The sequence below is a fragment of the Neoarius graeffei genome, chromosome 12 (genome assembly GCF_027579695.1).
Source record: "Neoarius graeffei isolate fNeoGra1 chromosome 12, fNeoGra1.pri, whole genome shotgun sequence".
Lineage (NCBI taxonomy): Eukaryota > Metazoa > Chordata > Actinopteri > Siluriformes > Ariidae > Neoarius > Neoarius graeffei.
In genome coordinates, this window is record NC_083580.1 from 36,543,867 (window position 1) to 36,556,789 (window position 12,923).

The window sequence follows — 12,923 nt, forward strand, 5'->3', positions numbered from 1 at the left end:
ACAGGATTTATCTTGTGTCCAGATCCCCAGATCTTTAACCCAGGCATGTATAAAAAGTTGTATGCCTCCATGCCGTTCCGGGTTTTCATCTGTGTATCCATGTAGGACGATGTCTGCAGCACCAGGTAGTTTGAGACGTTGGGGAATTCCACGGATGGATAATTTTGCAACTCTTAATGAATGAATAACTTTATTTAAACACAATAAGTTGATCAGCAGAGCTGGTGGGGTTGTGCATGTACAGATACAAAAGACTAATATATAATATTGTGGGGGGGAATTAATTTGTCCTCCCTTATCTTCACATTAAGTTAATAGTATGCAAAACTATTTGTATTTAGTTATGGCTACAATATCAAATTTTATTCTACTAATGTCAAATTTAGGTAGTAAACTTTTATAGGAAAAATCCTTCTTTGTTAGTGTGTGAGGATCTAATCCCCATTGAGTGGTTTCTATATCCACTTCTTTTGAGTGTACATTTTGGTTTTAATAACCTGCTTGTTTGCTGTACACACACGGCAATAAGTTCTCGTGCTAATGGATCAGACTCCACTTTTGGATCATTAATCCCTTTTGACTGAGGATGCCCTGCATGCATGATTTGGCTTCTGGCACATCCATGCAGTTTTAAATACAATACCTACAATCTAAACATTTGTTTTTATTGTGTTTATTTAAATTCCCATCTGTAACAGGGAGTGATTTTTGCATCCCATTAATACACTTTGCAATAGAGTTATTAAATTCTAATAGAATAGATGAGCCAAAATAATTGGGGATCTTTTTTTTAATGGGCCCTGACTCTGTACAAGTATGAATAGGTGGGCCTTAAAGCAGAAAAGGTTGAGAACCCCTGCTCTGCAGGGCCCAGATCTTGATGCATATAATGCTGAGAGGGCAGTCCACTTATGGTGGATGGAAGGACAGCATGAACGGCCCTCACAATTTGCAGAGGCTGCCAGGAAGCTGATGTAGATGAGGAGGACAGGTTGTTTAATTTCCTCCTAAATGCAGTGGCAAACTGAATGACAGTACTGCAGTACAGACTCCTGTTTTATAATGTTGTTAGTTTTATAATTCATCTTTGCAATATTGCTAGTCATTGTTATAGGCAAAACAAAGTGTTTTGTGTCCTAAACTTTCTATATAAAAAAGACGTATTATGTACTCGTATCATATGTAAGTCTTACATATGATATTGAGTTATGTTTCATGTTTTCAGGACTTGTCTTGTTCGTCTTCTGTTGAAGTAAATGTTGTTGTTGTTGTTGTTGTTATTTTTAAACGTACTTTTGTCTAAATAATTCAATTATTCCCCTAGAAAAACACATCAGTACTTGAAAACTTGCTGAAATACCGAAAACATTTTAGGGCAAAAAGAAATTCAAGGGAGGCAAAAAAAATTGAGGCCATTTAAGGTGTCAGAAGTTAACATTGAGGCCTGATGTACCCAAATCTTTTAAACTAGCAGTTATCAAACCCCTGATTAAAAAAAAAAACACCTGACCTTGACCCTTGTCAGCTGTCCAATTGTAGGCCAATATCAAACCTCCCCTTTATCGCCAAGATCCTAGAAAAAGCTGTGGCACAGCAGTTATGCTCATGTTTACAGAGGAATAACATCCATGAAATGCATCAGTCAGGATTTAGACCACTGGTGCCATGGTGGCGGCCCGCGGGCCGGATCCGGCCCGAATGAACATCTAATCCGGCCCCCTTGCTGATGGCCCTCTAATCGTTCGGCCGGCAGAGAGCCATCAATGTCTGCCGCACCCCATCGAACAATTATTACAGAACAATTACCTGTCTTTCACTGCCGATCGCATTGACGTCAGAGGCGGAGATTTGCCTGATGGCCCTGCCATTTGCATCGGTCCAATTCGCGCCACAGACTGTTTAAAAGCAGCGGCCGAACAGTGAAAGTCAGATCACAACATCGGACGGGGACTCCATACTTCTCCAGCGCAAGATTAATTATTGAATCCATCTCTGCTTTCTCGCTTGCTCTCTCTTCCGAGGTCCCCGAGGCGATGCAAATGGAACTGATAGACTTGCAATGCTGCACGCGGTTGAAGGACATGTACAAATCTGTTGGTATTGAATCATTCTACCAATCGTTGCCACCTGAGTACCCGACTATCACTGCATTTGCAGGTAAAATACTCTGTATGTTTGGGACAACATATTTATGTGAGCAGGCATTTTCAGTTATGAATATTAATAAACCGAAAATGCGCAATCGTATGACACATGGACATCTCAATGATGTCATGAAAATAGCCACGGCCCAGAGCCTGTCCCCCAACGTGGACAAGCTGGTGAAAAATAAAAGGCTTCTGGCTTCGACATGTAAAATGTAGCTGGCTTGTCTGCCCATGTAACATAGTGCTGTGAAGTAATGATTGGGAGGGTATGTTTGTGGGAGTGGGAGTTTGTGGGAGTTGTTTAAGTTAATGTACCATCTGTTATTTATGTCTTTTTATTATTAAGTTCTAGTGAATATTTAGTCACTTGGCCTGTTGGTGGAGTACTTAACCTTGGCACATCTTTTGACTTCTTTAGGGCTACTTAGGGCCATCTTTTTTAATTGGCCTAATTAGGCCTGTGTATTGACATGGTTTTATGTGCAAGTTGTCAATAAATCTGATCAAAGTAATTTACAGTTTAGTTGTGTTTTTATGTGTCCTTGTCCATTTTGTTGTTTTTTTATTATTTAAAAAAACCAAACATTTATAAATATTTATATTCATAAATGATATCAAATAGTATGTCTATTTGTTTAGTGTTTGGTCTTGTCACACCGGTAATGCGGCCCCCTGAGGTCCCACTTGAAAACAATCTGGCCCTCTGACCAATTTCACCCTGGCACCCCTGATTTAGACCATCTCATAGCCCAGGAACAGCACTGGTTAGTAGAAATGACCTACTGTTGGCCTCTGATCAGGGCGGTGTCTCCCTGCTTGTATTGCTTGACTTTGGTGCAGCCTTTGACACCATTGATAACTTTTTCATCTGGGTCAAAAAAGCTGCCTTGCTTTAAAAAAAAGGGGGGGGGGGGGTTAATTTGCTTTCAGACTTACTCTGTCAAGTTTTTATAGAGGGCTCGATATTAATGCTCGTCCAACTGTCCAGGACAACCAAATGTTTGGTCCAGAAAAGTCAAATCCGCATCTGCCTGTCCAACAGGACAAATTGAATAATTTTTTTTTTTAAATCACCATTTTATAGTAATTATTCAAGAGTTACATCAATAAAGTTCCAACAAAACTAATTCAATCCCATCGATCCGACCGTATTTACAAAATTCCAGGGAAGCAGATTACAGCAGGTTAATGTGTAAAAAAACAAAACAAAACTGTCATAATATCTAATTATAGCTTTATTAGACTTTGATTTCATTGAAATCAGAGAAATAGCAATCAGATACCTCAATAAAATAAATGTGGTGAATCTTCATTTCATTTGGCCATTCATTGGAGTTTTTTGTACATGGATTAAAGTTTTCCGTCGTGTGACGGATTTCCGTCAACTGAACTCTCCCAAGGCCAAATGTGAGGTCGGTGCTGATCCGAGGAGAATTAAAATGACGGGTGGTTGGGTAGAGATTGGGTTATAACACTGTGTTGCAACACCATCAACTATCAGCAGGGTTTATTTAACTTTTTTGTTTTTGAGCCATGCTTTGTGTCGTTCATTTCCTATGTTTGATCATGTTTAAACGTTTGCTGTCTACGGTGCGGCATTAAAAAAACATGCACTGTCAAAATTGGCAAAATGCATTCCCATGTGCTTGGCGTGCTTGTGTCTGCCCATTTCTGTTTTGTATTAAATTAAATCTTGCCAAAATGACTTAGTTCAAACCTGGACATATAGAAATGGAGCATGTAAAAAAAAAAAATGAAAAAATAAACCCCGGAAAGCCCGCTCCTCTGCTTTAGCCAGACTTGAAGACCCGACGGTGCAATGCTTGCAGACTGTCAGAAGTAATTAGACCTAAATTTATAGCTAACACATCAGCAGACGCCCCAACAATTATTTTCGTTAGGCCAATGTGTAAGGTATGTTAGAACCGTGCCTTATAGCCTACGTTATATCACAATTTAAAGGACGTTTGAGGAGTTGGAGGCTGCGAGCGCAATGATGTTCCGACATGCGCTAAACTTTATTCCCTGAAAATCATACACCAGCGTTCAATGCCCAAACAGTCAAAATGTCTAGAAGACTACAGTTAAATAATAATCATAGCCTACTAAGTTAAATTACGTCAAAACATCTGTTTCTGGCCTATGAAATGATGGAGGAAAATGAGAACGAACGCAAAATAGATAGCAGCCAACTTAACGCAATCTTTTAGGTAACTTAACACTCGTGTTGGCCACAATATTTCTCTTAATAAAATCTTGAATTGTTTTTGAAGTCGTATTCAACACAAAGTAAGGTCAAACCCCAATTTTAATTTAAGCAAAGATCCAAACTTTTTTCTATATTGATGTCGAGCATAGAGGAGCATGTCATTCTGCTTTCGGTTTCGGCAGCATGGATGCGCTTTACATGAAAGAAGGTACTGATGTGTCTGCCATCGATAAAGGTGTAAAAAAACAAGTGGAGGTGGGCTTGGCTGTACGAAATAGGTGAAAACGGAAAGCCATTTAGTTCATGGTGCAAAAAACTAAACATTCCAGGTGCTTGCATTTGTGTGGTTTGCCACAAAAAAATAATATACGGAAACAATGGAAAGTGCAATAAATTGAATATATTAATCCATTAATTAATTGATGATAAAGTTATCAGTTCTAAGTTAACCATTCTCAGAATTTCATCGAAATCCACCCATAACACCCCCCCCCCCCCCCCCCCCCCCGTAAATTTTCAGTCAAATATATATTTTTTTGCTTTAATCCATGTTTGTATGGTCCACATTAACAGTCATAAATGTCGTAAAATATTTTATGACTGTGCTGAACTTGTGGTTTTTCATTTACAACATGTTTGTCACCCTTGGGTCCAGTTTTTCTTTCAATTTAATTTTTCTTTAAATTAATTTGTATTTCAAGTTTTACTGGATACATTTTAAAACTGAACTTTATTTCCTTCAGAAGCTTTGAATATAGTTCAGTCAAACTCTTAAAATTGCATGTCAGTTTGGGTTATAACAGTGCATGCACCATCATGGGGAACTGGATAGTTTTTGTTTAACTGGTAGCAATAAAGTTTGAGTTTTTTTGAGAGCTTGTAAATTATTAAAGCATAATGATTATCATAACTATACCTGCTTTTTGATAAAACTTTTTGTTAATCACTTTGCTTTCATTGAACTAGTAAAGACCATAGTACATGATAAATACATAGTGGACAGCCATGGGCTAAAGGTTAGAGAAGCAGCCTTGGGCCCAAAGTGTTGCTGGTTTGATTTCCTGGACCGGCAGAAAAATCCATGGCTGAAGTGCCCTTGAGCAAGACATCTAGCCCCCAACTGCTCCCCAGGGCTGTGTGTCTGTTTGTGTGCACGCTTGTTGTACGTCACTCTGGATAACAGCATCTGGTCTTATCTATATTGCCTGTCTGCTTGTAATGTAATAAAAAGGTTATGGTCCGGACAAGTGAAAAATCTTGCTGCTTGTCTGACTGAACAAGTGGATTACAAAGTTAATGTCGAGCCCTGATATCTAGATATAAAAATCTCTCTCACTCACACGTACGTGCATCTCAAACAGTTAGAATATTGTGAAAAAGTTCAATATTTTCCATCAGTTAGAAGAAGCCTTTGTCACATGCACACTCAATTTGTCCTTGGCATTTAACCCATCTGAAGCAGTGAATGCATGCATGTGCACATGCAGGCATGCGCACACAAAGTGAGCATTGAACACATACGCATAGCCAGAGTAGTGGGCAGCTATGCTACAGCACCCACAGAGCAGTTGGGAGTTAAATGCCTTGCTCAAATGCGCTTCAGCCCAAGGCCGCCCCATGTTAACCCTCTGGGGTCTGAGAGTCTTTTTTGGCACTCTGATGATTTTGGCATGCTCTGATTTTGTCAGTTTCAACAAATCTAAGCAGTATTTTCAAAATCATATGACTTTGTATTCAGCACAAGTTCAGCTACAATAATATCTATGTACTATGTATGCCATGATTGTACTTGGGTGGGCAGATAAACGAAGATGTTTTATAAAACTGCGTTTTACAACTGTGTTGGAATTTGTGAAAAAAAACTTGAAGTGATTCTGTTCAGTCTTTGGAATGGATCAAGCACAAAAACTTAAATCTGCGCCATTGATTTGGACAAGTAACTGGTCCTCTTGTTTTGGGATAAAGGGTTTGCAGTGGGAAGTGTATTCAGTGAGAAGGGTAAAAATTTCCCTTCCATTCAATGAGAAGAATGAAAACCCCTCCCTCTGCTAACTCTTAATCCCATCAGGTCAAGTCACAATGCCCCCCCCCCCCACACACACACATATTCCAACACAGTTCTAAAACTGCTTTTTACAACAGCTTCATTTATCTGGTATTTGACTTTTTGTATTGAAATAATTGTAGTTCAAATCATGAGGTTCATGTACTGTTTGGCTCCATTTGGTGGTAACTGCCAATCACAGGATTCAGGAGGAAGTGAACTCACAGTAAACATTGGGAGTGGGGGCATTGTGGCTCAGGGGGCTAAGGTGCCATATCATAAATCCGGGGACCCGGGTTCGATTCTGACCCGAGGTCATTTCCTGATCCCTCCCCGTCTCTCTCTCCCACTCATTTCCTGTCCTGTCTCTACACTGTCCTATCCAATAAAGGTGAAAAAAGCCCAAAAAAATCTTTAAAAAAAACATTAGGAGTAACAGGAAGTAGGCATCAGGAAGGTTTGTTCCCCTCACACTCAAAGTTAGCATCACAGTGCAGTGGTCTGTTTAATCCTGTGCTTTAAAGCCCACAAAACGGCTTCATCCTTTTACAGAAAATGTAAAGATGTTTCTTCAAGTAAATTCTGCCAAACACAACAACCTGCTTGTTCCTTGGAGGATGAACATTTAAGAGAAATATTTGTGTTAAGCTAGCTAAAAACCATGTTGCCTGCAACCACTTTTTAGTGAGGACAGCATAGTAAAAGGATGAACACACATCATGGGAATTAGACAGACAAGCTACACCTGCACTTCATAGCCATGGAGGGCACAGTCAAGCGAGCAAATGGTAAAGACTCACAAGATGGCACTGAATAAGTTTCAAGCTGCTCTTCCAGAAAATCATGCTGTTCACGCTCATCAAGTTCTAGAATCAGCTTAGAAGCAGCAAGAGCCTGCGCCAAAGCTGAGGCAGCCAAAACCAGACTGGCCTTCACAGAGAGATTGAACTCCAAAATTGAGAGAGCCAAGATTGAAGCGAAAACTGATTACATCAAGCTGCAAAGCTGAAGTAGCCAATGCAGAAGCTGTTGTGTTAGAGGCTGCAGCAGCAGATCTGGAAAGCACTGACCAAATTCATGGACTTGAGCTTTTGCTCCTCCAAGAGAGTGCATTATAAAGAACTGCTTACTGTCACCCAGCATGCCCAGCAGCACTTCACAGAGGCTCTTAAAGAGAAAGATGTTCATTACCCCTTACCTCCAATTCTCACACCCAAGCAGGACTATTCTGTTCAGAGTGAATCATGTCATAAATAGGAGGCTGACATACCAACAGAGAGACACAGTTTCACCCAGGTTTACCACAACAGAGAAATTATGACTACCAGCAAAGTGTTCTGCCAAATACGCCATCCCACACACATCCCTGAAACAAATAAAGATATGACAACAGCAGATCTTGCTAAAAACAGCTCATTTCCTCTGGATTGACAGTTTGCTAAAAGTTCTTGAACATCTTTTTTTCCCTGCTTGTTTACGACTTTATGCCATGTAGAACAAGCATGCGTAGGCCAATTCGGGAGAGATTGCTAGCACTTCACCCAACTGACTTGTCATCTTGTTGCTTCTTTCTGTCATCTGGATCATCCACTAGCTTCACATGCATGGCATGAATACACCATAGTTTCCCTTTCACATTCACTGCTGCTTCAGTGACGAGGATAATCTGATCAGGTCCTTCAAACTTTGGCTCTAGTAGTGTTGTGGCTTGGAGATCAGAACCCACTGTCCTGGTACCAGGTGGTGTCCACATGGTCCAGGTAAGGTCCAAGTGTTGAATGATGTCTCTGACCAACATATTTTGCAGTGTGAGTGGCTGTACCCTGTCTTGTGGGGAATGCTTCCATCCACCTGGAAAACTTATCCACCACCACTAGAACTTAAGAATATCCATGTGACCGTTGGAAGTGTTGTGTAGTCCATCTGTAGATGTCGGAATGGGCCTGGAGGAGCTGGAGTTCTCATCATAGGTGTCGTCCCCCCCCCCCGATTGTTTTTCAGACAGATCACAAATCATCCAGCCACACTATGAGCTTCCTTTCTGAATGATGGATTCCACCACGTGGTCCTGAATCTGTAGACCCTTTTCTCTACTCCCACATATCCAAAGGAGTGTATCTGTGTGGCAAGATATGGAAGTAGTTTTGCAGGAGCAATGACTTTGTCTCCATGTTTCCACAATCCACTGTCATGTTTCTTTGATCCGTTTTCCATCCAGGTTCACTTTTCCTCTCCGCTACACTTGTCTTGTAACTTTTTGATGTCCGGCAGAGTACGTGCTTGCAGAATCTTTCAAGTTGCTGTTTCAGTTTGATTGTCTGCCACTTTGTTAGTCACTTCTTGGGCGACTAATGTTGCAGCCCTGTTTGGTAGTGCATTTCCTTTTGCTTCTCGTGTGCTTTGACTTTGATGATGGACATTTCTTTAGGCAGCTGCAATGCAGCTAATAGTTCTTGGACCAACTCTCTGTTCCTTATTGGAGTTCCAGCACCAGTCAGGAAACCTCTGTTTTTCCATAATTATCCCAAATCATGTGCTACTCCAAAGCGTATCTGGAGTCTGTGTAGCTGTATGCTGTGTGCCCATTGGCTAAGTTACATGCTTCAATGAGTGCTTTCGGTTCTGCTTGTTGTGCATGTTTGTTGACAAGGCCCCTGATGCCAGTACTCCATATGATGGACTGTAGTTTGTCTTTACTTAGCTAATTGGTTCTTGACAAAGTTTTACTACAGTTGTTGAATAGGGCTGTGTGGCAGTGGGGGTGTGGCCGAGCGTCAGCTTGTGAATGGAAGGCGGGGTCAGGGAAGGTGAGTGGCCAAGTCATTACACGTGTTGTCAATTAATGCATGTGTGTCTTGCAGAAATGGTGGAGCATAAGAGGAGTAGGAGAGCAGAGAGGACCTGGCTAGAACCAGAACACAACTCTGTGTGTGTGTGTGTATACACGTGTCCTAGAGTGCCCATTACAAGCAGTCATAATAAACGTGTCTGAACACTAGTTTCCGCCTGCCATGCTTCTGTACTCCACCTACATCAGGGAAACTATCACAGTGGTGCCGAAACCCAGGAGTACAGAAGGGAGCCCATCCATGGAGTCCTCGCTGTTCAAAGACCTCATTCGTGCCTTCGTTACCGCACAGCAGAACCAGCATGAAGCGCTGATTGCGCTCCGGAAGGAGCAGGAACAACGCTTCAAGGCCTTGATGCTGGCCCAGCAAGAAGACCGCCAGTCATTCTGACACCTGCTTGCGTTGGCGGGGTCCTTGACCACCACCGCAGCAGACCCTCCCCACCTCACCCTAATGAAGATGGGTCCTCACGATGATCTGGAAGCCTTCCTTGCACTCTTTGAGCAAGCTGCCGAAGCATGGGGGTGGCCGGTCGAGCAGCGCACAGCGCGCCTACTTCCGCTGTTGACTGGTGAGGAGCAGCTTGCAGGGCTGCAGCTCCCCACCGACAGCCAGTTCATATACACCGACTTAAAGCGAGCCATTCTACAGCGTGTCGGTTGCTCCCTGGAACAACCATGCCAGCGCTTCCTGGTGCTGAAGTTGGAGGAGGTCGGCCGGCTGTTTGTGTTCGGCCAACAGCTTCGGGATGCCTGCCGGTGGTGGCTGAGGGCGGATGACCGTGATGCTGAGGGAATCATCGATCTGGTGACACTGGAGCAGTTCATCACCCGACTTCTGGAAGGAATGGTGGAGTGGGTCCAGTGTCCTTGCCTGGCGTTGCTAGAACAAGCTATCAAACTGGCAGAGGACCATATGGTGGCAGTTCCAACAGCAGGAAGACATGTTTCCTCTTCTCCTCTTTCCTCTTTCTCCTCTCTCTCCCCTTCTGCTTCCTGTCCCCGCCCTGTTCCCCCACCACGGAGGCTGGCTTCCCCCCAGCTGGCCTGACGCACCCGTGGTGTCCTCCCATTTCCCCCTTCCATGCCTGTCTTTTCCCCCTCAGGTGGATGACTCCCAAAACACTGGTGCAGAGGGAGAGCCTGGGCCGGTGTGCTGGCGCTGCGGGGAGCTGGGACATCTTCAAAGTCAGTGCTCCGCGATGGAGGTGGGAGGGGTGGTCTGGATCCCTGACATGCCAGAAACTGCCCTCGATCAGGCTGGAGCGTATCGTATACCAGTAAGTGTACAAGGGGATATGTATCACGCCTTGGTGGATTCTGACTGTAACTAGACCTCAATCCATCAAAGCCTGGTGCAAGGTGAGGCATTAGGGAAAGCACAAGTGGTGAAGGTAGTGTGTGTGCATGGGGATGTTCACAACTACCCATTAATGTCCATCCACATTCTATTTCAGGGGGAAAAGCATAGAGTAAAGGTGGTAGTTAATCCTCGTCTCACCCAGTCTTAGTCTTTGATTTTGGGAACTGATTGGCTAGGGTTTAAAGAACTGATGGAACACATAGTAAGAGGTGGGTCCTGCATTAATATGTCATGGGGAGATCCCAGTGTGGCATTGGCTGGGGAGGCTATCACAGAGCTGTCTACATCAGCACCGCGTCAGGGCGATGTGAGGAGCAGCCTGTCCCTCCTCCCTATCTCGGGGATTCCCTTGAGGGTTTCCCGTTAGAGCAGTCGCGAGACGAGACTCTGTGTCATGCATTTGACCAAGTGAGAGTAATCGATGGTCAGACTCTCCAGCTGAGCGTGACACTGGCCGTCCCCTTTTCCCCTATTATTAAGGATGGGTTGTACCGAGTGATGCAGGACACTCAAACTGGTGAACAAATAACTCCGTTATTAATCCCAAATTGCTGTAGGGAACTGGTATTCCATGTGGCTCACTTTAATCCCATGGCCGGACACTTAGGGCGGGATAAAACACTAGCCCGAATAATGCCCCGTTTAAGTCTAGGCTGAAAACATATCGGTTTAGTCAAGCCTTTTGTTAATGGTTTTTATGAGGTAGACTTAGACAACCTTTGTCATTCAGTATGCAACAAGTGTACACCAAACGAAATTTTGTTGCAATTTGGCTCGGCACAGAAATAAATATGAAGTGTATTAAATTAAATTATGCAGCAGCAGAAGTATTATAAAGTGCAATAGTATAAAGTGACCTGTGGAATTTGGAATGTTCAAGTTATAAATAGAAGTTTAGAGTTTGGTTTGGAGTTCAGTAGTCTGGTGACCTGGGGGAAAAAGCTGTTACAGAACCTGGTGGTCCTGCACCTAATGCTGCGGAACCTCTTTCCAGAGGCCAGAGGGGAGAACAGTCCATAATGAGGGTGCGAGGGGTCACTGATGATGTTTCTGGCTTGAGATGTGCAATGCCTTGGTGCAATATCCTGAATGGAAGGAAGAGAAGTCCCAATGATTTTCTCTGCTGTCCTCACCACTCTCCTCACATTCTTCCAGCGAGAGGCACTGCCACACCACACAGAGATGCAGCTAGTTAGAACGCTCTCTGTGGTGCTTCTGTAGAATGTAGTGAGGATGGGCGGGGGCAGGTGGGCTCTTCTCATCCTACACAGGAAGTGCAGATGTTGCTGTGCCTTCTTGACTAGTGACGTGGTGTTCACAGACCAGGTGAATTGTCTGTGATGTGCACCCCCAGGAACTTGGTGCTATTGACCACCTCCACAGCTGTGTTGTTGAGAAGTGGAGCGTGGCTGGGTTGGTTTTTACTGAAGTCAACAAGCTCTTTAGTTTTGTCCACGTTCAGGATCAGGTTGTTTTCCCTGCACCAGCCCACCAACTGCTCCACCTCCTCTCTATAGGCCAGGTCGTTATCGTCCCTGATGAGGCCCACCACTGTTGTGTCGTCCGCGAACTTCACAATGTGGTTGCTGGTAGCCCTGGGGACACAGTTGTGTGTCATCAGAGTGAACAGCAGAGGGCTCAGGACACAGCCCTGAGGGGAGCCTGTGCTGAGGGTGATGACACTGGAGGTGTTCTGTCTGGCCCGCACTGACTGTGTTTTTTCAGTGAGGAAGTCCAGCAGCCAGTTGCATAGGGGAGTGCTGAAGCCCAGGGGACCCAGTTTGTTCACCAGATGCTGTGGAATGATAGTATTGAATGCTGAACTGAAGTCTAGGAACAGCATCTGCATGAGTGTTGTTCTCCTCCAGGTGTGCAAGGCTCAGGTGAAGAGCGGAGGAGACGGCGTCTTCAGTGGAGCGGTTTGGCCGGTAGGCAAACTGGAAGGGGTCAAATGTGGGAGGGAGCTTGGAGGTGATGTACTCCTTTACCAGCCTCTCAAAGCACTTCATCATAATGGGAGTGAGTGTGACAGGCCGGTTGAGTGATATGAGGTTTTTTTGGCACTGGGATGATGGTGGCAGTCTTGAAACATGGCTTGATCCAGTGAGGTGTTGAAGATGTCCATTAGAACATGAGCCAGCTGGTCTGCACATTCCCTGAGCACCCGCCCAGGAATATTATCGGGGCCTGGGGCCTTTCGTGTGTTGACTCAACTCAGAGTCCTCTGCACCTCCGCTGTATCAAGAGGTGTAAAGGAGTAGATCTGGATGGTCCTCAGACATAGTGTTTTGGTAAACTGGGATGTATGAATG

At 43.9% G+C, this 12,923-nt stretch overlaps 1 protein-coding gene across 10 annotated transcripts in view; it reads left to right on the forward strand.

The window, feature by feature from the left end:
• fnip1 (folliculin interacting protein 1) overlaps nt 1-12,923 on the forward strand; it is a 342,414-nt gene that overhangs the window by 36,703 nt on the left and 292,788 nt on the right. For 8 of the 10 annotated variants that reach the window (XM_060935844.1, XM_060935846.1, XM_060935845.1 and 5 more), the window contains exon 2: nt 10,355-10,528. The exons of the other annotated variants lie outside the window; for them this stretch is intronic. In XM_060935844.1, coding sequence (XP_060791827.1) covers nt 10,355-10,528 — 174 coding nt within the window. The remainder of the gene's footprint in view (nt 1-10,354; nt 10,529-12,923) is intronic. 10 annotated transcript variants of the gene reach the window in all.